Here is a 13,383-nt window from a genome sequence, read left to right as displayed (position 1 = left end):
GGGCAATATACTATGTGGCTGGGCAATATACTATGTGGCTGGGCAATATACTATGTGTCTGGGCAATATACTATGTGTCTGGGCAATATACTACGTGTCTGGGCAATATACTACGTGTCTGGGCAATATACTACGTGTCTGGGCAATATACTACGTGTCTGGGCAATATACTACGTGGCTGGGCAATAGACTACGTGTCTGCTATTTATCACGTCGGCTGTGCTATATACTACGTGGCTGTGCTATATACTACGTGGCTGTGCTATATACTACGTGGCTGTGCTATATACTACGTGGCTGTGCTATATGCTACTTGGCTGTGCTATATGCTACTTGGCTGTGCTATATTTCTCTGCTGTATCTGTGCATCATGAATCGTTGTATGTGTTAAAGAGGGAGGCCCACTGAGACTTTTTCGCCCAGGGCCCTCAAAAACCTGGAGCCGGCCCTGGCTTCACTGATTGTTCAAGGCCGGGCGTGACCAATCAGCGACAAGCGCAGTCTGCCCGCGAATTGGCATGGAATTTGAACCACGCTTCATTAATTGGTCGCGGCCGGCCAAATCCTGTGTATAAATTGCATTATTCTGTAAACTTCATAAATATACTACATACATATTCTAGAATACCCGATGCGGCCACCATCTAGTACTGTATATGCTGGTAATATTTGGTTATGATTTGTTGGAATTTGTCTGTAATATTGCAATCTTATTATTTTGATATTATAATTATTTAATCTTGTATAGTGATATTATTGGTATTATTAGAAATATTGGTCTTGTAGTAATTCTTGTTTCCTTCAGGCAGGGTAATATTAGTAATACCGTATATACTCGACTATAAGCCGAGATTTTCAGCCCATTTTTTTGGGCTGAAAGTCCCCCTCTCGGCTTATACTCGAGTCATACCCAGGGGTCGGCAGGGGAGGGTGAGCGGGGGCTGTCTGTTTATACTCACCTGCTCCTTGCGCGGTCCCTGCAGGTCCCTGGTTCCCCGGCGCCGCAGCTTCTTCCTGTACTGAGCGGTCACATGGTACTGCTCATTACAGTAATGAATATGTGGCTCCACCTCCCATAGGGGTGGAGCCGCATATTCATTACTGTAATGAGCGGTAACGGTGACCGCTCAATACAGGAAGAAGCTGCGGCGCCGGGGAACCAACCACCTGCAGGGACCGCGCCAGGAGCAGGTGAGTATAATGGTGTGGGGGAGCGCTGCGCGATGGTCACCTTTCCTCGTTCCAGTGCCGCTCCGTCGTCAGCGTCTTCTGCAGTAATGCTCAGGTTAGAGGGCGTGGTGACATGGTTAGACGGAGCGGCACCGGAACGAGGAAAGGTGAATATTGCAAGGGCCTGAGCGACAAGAGGCGAGTATGTGATTTTTTTTTTTTTATCGCAGCAACAGCAAATGGGGCAAGTGTCTGTATGGAGCATCTTATAGGGCCATATTCAACATTTGTGCAGCATTATATGGGGCAAGTGTCTATATGGAGCATCTTATGGGGCCATAATTAACGTTTGTGCAGCTTTATATGGGGCAAATGTCTATATGGAGCATCTTATGGGGCCATAATTAACGTTTGTAGAGCATTGTATGGGGCAAGTGTCTGTATGGAACATCTTATGGGGCCATAATCAACGTTTGTGCAGCACTATATGGGGCAAATGTGTCTATGGAGCATCTTATGGGGCCATTATTAACCTTTATGCAGGATTATATGGGGCATATTTTAATATGGAGCATCTTATGGGGCCCATCATAAACTTTATGGAGCATTATATGGGGCTCTTGATTCAATATCAATATTCAAAAACACTTAACCTACTGATGTCTCAATTAATTTTACTTTTATTGGTATCTATTTTTACTTTTGACATTTACCAGTAGCTGCTGCATTTCCCACCCTAGGCTTATACTCGAGTCATTAACTTTTCCCAGTCTTTTGTGGCAAAATTAGGGGGGTCGGCTCATACTCGAGTATATACGGTATATCCCCATCTGGTGCTTGGGGGCGAGTACAGCTTGGGCCTGTATGATTTCAAATGCCAGCGCTCAATTTCAGTCCCAGGCCATCCCTGAGCCCCACCCACAGGCCGCCCTGAAGCACGTGAATCTCAAATAAGTAGATTTTGGTGATGTACCTAAAACTGTGGTTCATTATTTTGAATTGTTTTCGGCATGTGGCTTGAGGTCCTTGGAAAAGGTTTCTGTTTGTAGCAACGACAGCCTGTGCAATGATGGAAAATAATCATGGCATCAAGTTTCCTTTTTATATACAGATGTAAGAACTGTATTTTTCTTTTATTCCATACGTTATGATATGTAATGCCATATGTTTACCCAGAGTCCTACTGGATGGTTGCATCATCCACACCCACTAGAGGTCACTGTTCTCCTTTGTGTGCACATTGGTTATCTCTGCTGAGTAAACCAGTCAGCCCCAGCTCGCCTAATAATCTGCCATAGCGATTGTTTGCTGTTTTATTCTGAGACTAAAATTATAGAAAGAAGAAAAAAACTCGTTACATTTGTGTTTCTTTTTAAACCACAAAAAGTTTAAATGTTTCTTTCTCGTTTAAGGCTATGTGTGCACATTCAGGATTTGCTTGCAGAAATGTATGCAAGGTTTCTGCATCTCTTGGCAGGAAAAACACTGCCGAAAAAATGCTCATTTTTGCTACGTTTTTCGTTTACATTTTTGTATAGCAATGAAGTTTTTTTTTTTTAGCTAAATAAAGATATTTGAAAAAAAAAAAAAAAAGTTTTGTGATGTAATTTCTTAGTTCAACACCACCTTTTTCATGCTGATGCAGTAGTAGGGCTTGGTGTCAGCAGCTGTCATTGACACCTAGCTGTAGGCTTAGTAATGAAAAAATGTCAGCCCGACACCCTCATTACTCAGCCGATAAGTAAACACAAACACACCTTGTCACCAGCCTATGTAGGAGCGTAAAGAGAACGAACGTACATAGGCTGTAACCAGACAGCAACTGTTAATTTTAAAGAAAAAGAAATTAAGAAACTTACGTGGGCTCCCATAATTTTAAATGAAACAGACGGTCAGTCATTACATGTCTCACACTGATAACACGACCTTTCATTTAAAATAAGCTCTGGAGGCAGATTCTCTGGGAAATCTATGTCCTGCCCATAGATCTTCACAGCTCATTTACATATTTAGAAAAGTGTGGGTTATTCATGCATAAAACATTGGATCACAGTAATCAAAGTACCATTTTATTCAGCTTTCTGTGACCTGCATGCCCATATAGATGGCTTAGGAGGGACGGTCCTACTGACAGATTCCCTTTAACTTTTTCACAGAACTGGAAGTAGAAGATCCAGTCTGTCCATTTTTTTGTGTCCCCTAACAGCAGGAGAGGGTGCCACCCCATAACTATTCGGATCTTCTCAAACATATAGAACAATATAATGACCATGAACAGTTTTTTTTTATTGGTTTCATTACAAATTAGTTTACACGTTTTCTAAAAAGGCTTTCAGGCTGTATTTTCAAGACTACTCATCTCTATTTGTGTCTAATTTTTGGTAATGTTTCTTCTTTTTTGCAGTCCTTATCAAACATTGATGATGTTGTGAACAAAATCCGTCTAAAAATAAGGTAAGAGATTTATTATTACAGAAACCCTTTTTATTATAGTATATGTTTAATCTTGGTAAACACCTGAAAGAGTTCTGTCTATAGCTGTGGATTCTTCTCTAATGTCCTTAAAAGGGTTAACGTACATTTTAATCCATACATATTTGAATAATAATAAGTTCCACAATTGGATGCCTTAACATTTTTTTTCCTGTGCTTATAAATGTGCCCCTGCTGTGTACTGTGTAATGGCTGTGTCTGATCGTGCAGGAACATGGTCTGATCATATCAGAGCTCCTGGTCAGCACGGGGATCACAGATATTGCTTTCTGTCAAGTAAAACATTTCACTACTTGTTTAAAACCTGTTTTACCTCACAGAAACTAACAGATGTGATCCCATTTTGTCCTGTCTGTATACTCTCTTCCTTCCTCCCCTGCCCAGTAGCTCTGATATGATCAGACCATGTCCCTGCAGGGTCAGACACAGCCATTACACAGTACACAGCAGGGCCACATTTATAAGATTATCTCAGCACAGGAACATTTTTTTTTAAACACATCTACCGGTAATTGTGGAAATTATTGTTATTCCAAGGTCCATTGATTAAAATGTACTTTGTTCATGGGAAAATCCCTTTAATGTTTTCTGCCATTTACGAGGATATCTACAAACACAACAGACCTTTGTCTAAACAGAAGAATCACATTTTGATTAAAAATGCTATTTATCGAAATATTGCCATTGCCCGGAATAACCAGTTGAGTTCTGAGTCTCATTTTTCTATATGTAAGAGAAACAATTTGATAGCTTTTAGATTACCCCTACCTGGTGTTTATAGCTTGAAACCCTGAACCTAGCATTATTTTGGTTCAATTTTTCTACTAATAACTTTAATAGGGGATAGAGTTGTCATAAAAATCTTTGTGTAAACCCAACAGGAGCCATATGTGGCTTATAATAAAAGCAGTTGTTAATGCTCATGTGAAGGGAATCTGCCAACTATGGTTATATAGTACATGTTAGCAGAGTTGTAAGTGGCTGTGTATGGTGTTTATTTTACTATTTGGAGAAAACGATGTTTGACGTTGGCTTTCTCTGTATGTATCAAGCTTGCTAATAGTGATGGTGGCAGTACTGGAGCTGGGCAGAGTCAGTGTTCTGGCTCCAGACATACCTATTCTGTTATACTTGACATCCCACTTTCTGCATTGCAACTGCTGACTTCAATCACACAGGGGGGTTGTCAATCAAGAGGGAATTAACATGCTAAGAGCCTGGACATCATTGCTCCTCATTCTTCCAGCACTATAACTCCTGGTAAGCTCGGTACTCTGGGACTGTGCTCATTTTAAGTTCAAGACTTATTAACAAGTAATAAATCATCATGCCGTCTGTTTATTCTGATGACAGGTTTTTTTTAAGGTGGAATTTGTCAGAAGGATTTGACCCCCCTGCCCATCAAACTACGATATTTATGCATCTAGCTATTTGAAAGGGAAGTCACAGTACTTATGCACAAGTACAGCAATACCATTCAGTTCCTTTGTCATCCAAGGAAGTATCAGTTCCTTTGTCACTAAGAAATCAGTGCTTTAATTGATATGCAAATAAGGCTAAAGATCTGAAACTTCTGTCACTCCACCTCTATTCTCTGCTCAGCCCAACCTCCTCCTGCTTGATTGACCACTCCAACCTCCTCCTGCTTGAGTGACCACTCCAACCTCCTCCTGCTTGAATGACCACTCCAACCTCCTCCTGCTTGAGTGACCACTCCTTTGCCTGAAGTTGCTTAGCTTAGAGACCAGTCAAGCAGGAGGAGGTGGGTCTGGTGGGGAATAGAGGCTTCAGAGCTACAGTTTCATTTACATATCAATTGAAACACTGATTTCTCAATAATTGAGGAATGCACTGGCCATGTAATGGATATTGCTGGACTTTGCCTTTTGAAAGCACTACATGTAAATATAAATAATTTGGGTTGTGAAATCCTGCTGACAGATTCCCTTTAAAGAAAACAAACAGATGATTGGATTAAATTTTTAAAATGTCTGTGTCCACTTTTCAATGAAAAGTGTAGGGTCGCTGAAGTCTCAGAAATCATCCCCAGTACAATTTATTTTCCTGGTATTTTTGATAACCAGCCAGGCAAAATTGATAGCTGTGGGCTACAACCCTCAGCTGTCAACATTAGTAAGGCTGGCTAGAATAGAGGGGTCACCACTCCATTTTTTTAATTTAAATAATTAAAAAACAAACAAACAAAAAAAAACAAACAGTATGGTGGTCCCCCCCTATTTTTGACAACCAGCCAAGCTAAAGCAGACAGCCGCCCCAGAAAGGCGCATATGTTAAATGTTCCAATTCTGGTGCTTTGTCCGTATCTTCCCTCTTGCCCTGTGGTGACAAGTGGAGTTCATGTTTGTGGGGTTGATGTCACCTTTGTATTTTCCAGTGACATTAAGCTCACGGCTTAGAAATGGAGAGGTGTCTGTAAGACACCTATCCATTAGTAATTCCATAGTTACATTTAGTGATGAGCGAGTGTACTCGTTGCTCAGGTTTTCCAGAGCACGCTCGGGTGACCTCCGAGTATTTGTTAGTGCTCGGAGATTTAGTTTTCATCATGGCAGCTGAATGATTTACAGCTAGTAGCCAGGATGAGTACATGTGGGGGTTGCCTGGTTTTTAGGGAATCTCCACATGTAATCAAGCTGGCTAGTAGCTGTAAATCATTCAGCTGCCGCAATGAAAACTAAATCTCTTAGCAGTCATAAATCCTCGGAGGTCACCCGAGTAACGAGTACACTCGCTCATCACTAGGTATATTGTAAATAAACACACACCCAGAATAAAGTCTTTTATTTGAACTTAAAAAAAAAAACACACACACTTACTTTTTTTTTTTATATAAAAATATCACAACGTTATACACACCTAACGATCATTGCACTTAAGACATGGTCTCCTGTAAAAAAAATAAAAAAAATAGCCATATCTCTCATCTGTCTGTCGTTCTGTTCCACGCCATAATCCATGTCTGGGATAAGTATTTTTCAACCTGGACGGTGCCAAGAAGCGGCCGTCCAGGATGAAAACCACTAGAGAATGAGCTGCTGCGAGCGCAGCATTAATGACTAGCGGTGGCATCATCGAGGTTACCACCGGTCAATGAGGCTGCACTCCTAGCCGGACCCCTGACCTGCGGTGACCTCAGTGAGATCACTGCTAGTGAGTAAAAGGCTCACTATACAGCTGTGAGCTCGAGTTCAATGCAGTTCACCGTGAGGAGAAATTTCTGAAGTCACCGCAGTTCAAACGCGTTGACAATAAACCTACATTTGTACCTCAGTACTGGTTTGTCGTGACTCCAGAGGCACTTCATTCTGAAATATTTTATGGAAGCTGCTGCACTTGGATTCTAGGCCTTTTAGATGTTGTCTCCCTTTGTTCTCTTGTCTTTTTTTTTTATCATATGTTACCTGGATAAGACCCTATTACGCTCTTGCATTTTTTAGTTACATAGTTAAGGGCACAAAGGGCATGCTACAGACATTCTGTCATTAGTGGTTTTGAAGGTTTTGTTCCTTTGAGTGTTTCGAAAGCTGCTGTCTAAATTCTGTCTTAATATCTATTCTTTGAAATGAAGCTTGTGATGTCACATAATTGCTTTCGGAAGAACAAGTAAGTAACACTATAATGCAGTAGTATGACAAATATGTTTTTTTGTGTTCTAGACGTCTGGATGACAGTATAAGAACTGTAGTACGAGGTCAAACAAATGTTGGTCAGGATGGGAGGCAGGTATGCATTCATTCTAAATGTTCCTATTTTTTCTGTTTTGAAGAATCCTTCTGTATTCGCCAATAGTCTTTGCTAAATGACTCTGGAATCATTCGTAAGACATTTTTACTGTGCAGTTTTCAGGATCTTGCTTTTTCTACAGTGACCCTGTGCCTTTCAATAGTGACCCCTGTGGGCACTTGGAAACCAGTTATGGAAAGGGAACCCCACCTAATCAGTATGGGGGGGGGACTTTCTCTTCAGTTCTTTTGATACTTTTTTTTTTAATTTAATCTTGGGTCTTCCAGGCAGGCTCTTTTTTGAAAAATCATGATGGCTAGTGCAATACTTAATTAGTTACATTCACACCATGAACGGACTGGGACTAAAATTCAGCCCTGGCATTTGAAAACACACAGGCCCATGCCATTCCTGCCTCTTTCCCCAGATTAAGGTCTCTATTAATTATAGCATCCTGCCTACAGGAAATTACCGTATATACTCGAGTATAAGCCGACCCGAGTATAAGCCGAGACCCCAATTTTGCCACAAAAAACTGGGAAAACTTAATGACTCGAGTATAAGCCTAGGGTGGAAAAGGCAGCAGCTACCGGTAAATGTCAAAAATAAAAATAGGTACCAATAAAAGTAAAATTAATTGAGACATCAGTAGGTTAAGTGTTTTTGAATATCCATATTGAATCAGGAGCCCCATATAATGCTCCATAGAGTTCATGATGGGCCCCATAAGATGCTCCATACAAAATACGCGCCATATAATGCTCCATACAGTTTGATGGGCCCCATAAGATTCTCCATATTAAAATATGCTCCATATAATGCTGCACAAATCCTGATTATGGCCCCATAAGATGCTCCATAGACACATTTTCCCTGTATAATGCTGCACAAATGCTGATTATGGCCCCATAAGATGCTCCACAGAGATATTTGCCCCCATATAATGCTGCACATGGCCCCATAAGATGCTCCATACAGATATTTGCCCCCATATAATGCTGCACATGGCCCCATATGATGCTCCATAGAGATATTTGCCCCATATAATGCTGCTCCTGGCCCCATAAGATGCTCCATACACATATTTGCCCCATATAAGGCTGCACATGGCCCCATAAGATGCTCCGTAGAGATATTTGCCCCATATGCTGTTGCTGTGATAAAAAACAAAACAAAAACATGTTCCCCTCTCGTCGCTCAGGCCGCAGGCACTTGCTATATTCACCTGTCCCACGTTCCACCATCAGCGCCGCTGTGTCTTCCGCGTCCTCTGCACAGACTGTTCAGGCAGAGGGCGGCGCGCACACTAATCGCGTCATCGCGCCCTGTGACCTGAGCGTCACTGCAGAGGACGCGGAAGACGGAGCGGCGACGACGCTGGAACGTGGGACAGGTGAATATGCCCCCGCTATACTCTCCTGCTCCTGGCGCGGTCCCTGCAGGTCCCTGGTTCTCCGGGCGCTGACAGCTTCTTCCTGTATTGAGCGGTCACATGGTACCGCTCATTACAGTAATGAATATGCGGCTGCACCCCTATGGGAGTGGAGTCGGGTCCATATTCATTACTGTAATGAGCTGTACCATGTGACTGCTCAATACAGGAAGAAGCTGTCAGCGCCTGGAGAACCAGGGACCTGCAGGGACCGCGCCAGGAGCAGGTGAGTATTATTACACAGCTGCCGCTCCCCCTTCCCTGCCGACCCCTGGGAATGACTCGAATATAAGCCGAGAGGGGCAATTTCAGCCTAAAAAAATGGGCTGAAATTCTCGGCTTATACTCGAGTATATACGGTATTATTATTATTTATTTATATAGCACCATTAATTCCATGGTGCTGTACAAAAGAAAGGGGATCAAGACTAGTGATGATGAGCGAATATACTTGGTACTCGAGATTTCCCGAGCACGCTTGGGGGTCCTCCGAGTATTTGTAAGTACTCGGAGATTTAGTGGGGGTTGCCTGGTTGCTAGGGAATCCCCACATGTACTTATGCTGGCTAACAGATGTAAATCATTCAGATGCGGCGATGAAAACTAAATCTCCGAGTACTTACAAATATTCGGAGGACCCCCGAGCATGCTCGGGAAATCTCGAGTAACGAGTATATTCGCTCATCACTAATCAAGACTACTATCTATATTTACAATAATAACTTTACATAAGATTTAATAACATTACAATATAACAGATAAATATCACCAGATACACAGCGGTGAAAATACCGCCATACTGATCAATAACCAAAACCTCTGTACTAGACCATACAATGACCATATATTATTGTCAGTTTTACACCAGTGCTCTGCATACCATATATGTGTACTGTAGAGGTTCTCAGAAGTTTCGTTTTTGCTGATTACTGTCAATCATTTTCCTTTTTCTTTTTTATTTGGTCCAGGCCGCCATTACCTTTTCTTCCATCCTTAACTCATTCCTGCAAAATGTAACTGAGCCCCCTCCTCACATTCCCCCCCAGTGTCCTAGACAGTAATGCCGTATAGACTCGAGCATAAGCTGAGTTTTTCAGCACATTTTTTATGCTGAAAAAGCCCCCCTTGGCTTATACTCAAGTCAGGGTCCCACAAGACAGAGAGGGAGCAGCTGCGGCAGACCCCTCCAGGGTCACTGGAGGCAGGAGCCGGCTGCTGCAGCTAAGACCTGTGCCCGCTGCTAAAGAGAAATGAATATTTAATGTACTCTCAATGAATATTCATTTCTCTTTAACCCCTTTCCGACATGGGGCGTAATAGTATGCCGATGACGGTCTCCCTCCAGTTAAATGCCGCTTTCAAACTGACCGGCATTTAAATTGCGCTTCCGGCAATTGCCCCGGAAATAGGCACACTGGTGACCCCCGTGACGTGATTGCGGTCACCGGTGTGTTGGCAAGGCAACCTGAGGTCTCCGGCAGACCTCTATGGTTGTCAGTGCTGGCTTGCTGTGAGCACCACCCAGGGGTCGGTGCTCATAGCAAGTGAGTAAATCTGCTATATAGAGACGATCTGATCATCGCCTCTATGTAGCAGAGCCGATCGGGTTGTGGCAGCTTCTAGTCTCCTATGGAGACTACTGAATCATGCCTAAAGTTAAAAAAAATAATAAATAAATAAAAAAAATTTTTTTTTTAAAATATAAAAAAATCGTTCAGAATCACCCGATCTATCAATAAAATAAAAGGATTAACCTGATCGCTAAACGGCGTAGTGAGAAAGGTCAAAACGCGAAAATTATGTTTTTTTGGTCGCCACGACATTGCATTAAAATGTATAAATGGGCGATCAAAAGAACGAATCTGCACCAAAATGGTTTCGTTAAAAACATCAGGTCAGCACGCAAAAAATAAGCCCTCACCCAACCCAAGATCACAAAAAATGGAGACGCTATGGGTATCGGAAAATGGCGCAATTTTTTATTTTTACAAAGTTTGGAATTTTTTTTACACCACTTAGATAAAAAAGAACGTAGACATGTTTGGTGTCTATGATCTCTTAATGACCTGGAAAATCATAATGGCAGGTCAGTTTTGGCATTTAGTGAACCTATTAAAAATGCCAAACAAAAAACAAGTGTGGGATTGCACTTTTTTTGCAATTTCACCGCACTTGGAATTTTTTCCCCGTTTTCTAGTACACAACATGGTAAAACCAATGGTGTCGTTCAAAAGTACAACTCGTCCTGCAAAAAAGAAAGCCCTCACATGGCCATATTGATGGAAAAAAAAAAAAGGTTATGGCTCTGGGAAGGAGGGGAGCGAAAAACGAAAACGCAACACCTATAAAAGCTCCAAGGTTTAAGGGGTTATTAGCGGGCACAGTAGTCGCAGCCACCGGCTTCCTACAGCGGCCGTGCGATCACGTGTGCCCACTACTTAAGGGAATGAGTATTCACTGCTCTCAACTCACATCGGCATGGAGAGCAGTGAATATTCATTACCTTTAGTAGCGGGCACACGTGAGGGAGCCATGCATACCAGGCTTATATTCGGTTCGGCTTATACTCGGTAATTCCCCTCTATGCCCTGTACAGTAACATTACTCTCCTTTTGTGCCTCGCACAATAGCAGTGGCTCCTCTGTGTACCTACACAGTAATAACAATCCCTCTAGAGTTCCTCATAGTAACAATGCCCAGGGCCGTATTTAGGGTTTCTGCTGCCCTAGGCACTTTTAGTGCTGCCCCCCCCACCCCCCCCTTTGGTGAGTATGACACTATCGGCAGTGACTTTAGCAAGAATCGCTGATGTGAAAGTCGCCTTTTGCAGCAAATCCGGCAGTTTTTCTGCATGTGCCGCGTAACGGATCACTTACGGCAACACTGCGTTCGGCCTCATTCATTCCCTATGGGATTTGCGGCACTTATGATCTGGCGAATGCGGTACCATACCTCCCAACTTTTGAAGAAGGGAAGGAGACAAAGTGTGCTACGCGCGCCGCTGCAAATTTTAGGCCACGCCTCTGACCACACCCATTTCATAACTAGTCACACCCATATCCACGTCCCAACCACAGCCATTTAGCACTGCTGATCACACTGTTTTATATACAATAATTATAAACGAAAAAATATGGCCACAGTGCTCCATACTGTATAATGGCCACGCATGATGCTCCATACTGTATAACGGCCACACATGATGCTCCATACTGTATAACGGCCACACATGATGCTCCATACTGTATAACAACCACACATGATGCTCCATACTGTATAACGGCCACACATGATGCTCCATACTGTATAACGGCCACACATGATGCTCCATACTGTATAACGGCCACACATGATGCTCCATACTGTATAACGGCCACACATGATGCTCCATACTGTATAACGGCCACACATGATGATCCATACTGTATAACGACCACACATGATGATCCATACTGTAACGACCACACATGATGCTCCATATTGTATAATGGCCACACATGATGCTCAATACTGTATAATGGCCACACAGTTCTCCATGATACTGTATAATGACCCCCCCTCCTGTATGCATGGCTCATATTCACCCCCCCCCGTATGCATGGCTCATATTCACCCCCCCTGTATGCATGGCTCATATACACCCCCCCTGTATGCATGGCTCATATACACCCCCCCCCCTGTATGCATGGCTCATATACACCCCCCCCCTGTATGCATGGCTCACATACACCCCCCCCCCCCTGTATGCATGGCTCATATACACCCCCCCTGTATGCATGGCTCATATTCACCCCCCCCTGTATGCATGGGTCATATTCACCCCCCCTGTATGCATGGCTCATATTCACCCCCCCCCCCCTGTATGCATGGCTCATATTCACCCCCCCCCTGTATGCATGGCTCATATTCACCCCCTCCCCCCCCTGTATGCATGGCTCATATTCACCCCCCCCCTGTATGCATGGCTCATCTCCCCCTCCCTCCCTGTATGCATGGTGGCTCTGGCTTATCTCCCATCCCCCCCCCTGTATGTGTGGCTCATCTCCCATCCCCCCCTGTATGTGTGGCTCATCTCCCATCCCCCCCCCCTGTATGCATGCATGCATGCATGGTGGCATTGGTGGCTCTGGCTCGTCATCTCCCATCCCCCATGCGTGGCTCATCGGCAGCCTGCCCCGCCGCTCCCCATCTATCTTGTGGCTGCCGCCTGCCGGGCTCCCCGATCCTCCTCCTTCATCCTCCCCGGCTCCCCCCGTCCCTGGCTGTCATCATACTCACCTGGCTGTGTCACCTCACACCGCGCACGGCGCGCAGAAGAACGGGATCCTCCACCTCTGTGCTGTGTCCCGGCGCAGCACCCTCGTCGTCCTGTATGAGCGGTCAGGTGGTACCGCTGATTTAAGGTCATGACCTTAATCAGCGGTACCATGTGACCGCTCACACAGCGAGGGTGCAGTCACTGAGAGCAGACCAGGCGTCGCTGGAGCAGGTGAGGTGAGTATGCATCAATCATAGTGTGTATGGGCAAGGAGGCAGCGGCGGGG

General features: G+C 43.8%; 1 protein-coding gene across 2 annotated transcripts in view; it reads left to right on the top strand.

Annotated features, from left to right (window-relative positions):
* The window catches only part of VPS53 (VPS53 subunit of GARP complex), a 276,186-nt gene that overhangs the window by 21,830 nt on the left and 240,973 nt on the right, over window positions 1-13,383 (top strand). For both annotated transcript variants that reach the window (XM_077296357.1, XM_077296358.1), the window contains exons 3-4: window positions 3,575-3,624; window positions 7,341-7,407. In XM_077296357.1, the coding sequence (XP_077152472.1) occupies window positions 3,575-3,624; window positions 7,341-7,407 (117 nt within the window). The remainder of the gene's footprint in view (window positions 1-3,574; window positions 3,625-7,340; window positions 7,408-13,383) is intronic.

The sequence above is a fragment of the Ranitomeya variabilis genome, chromosome 3 (genome assembly GCF_051348905.1).
Source record: "Ranitomeya variabilis isolate aRanVar5 chromosome 3, aRanVar5.hap1, whole genome shotgun sequence".
In the NCBI taxonomy this organism is placed as follows: domain Eukaryota; kingdom Metazoa; phylum Chordata; class Amphibia; order Anura; family Dendrobatidae; genus Ranitomeya; species Ranitomeya variabilis.
Note: the sequence above shows the minus strand (reverse complement) of the source record. Positions and strands in the feature narration are given on the sequence as shown.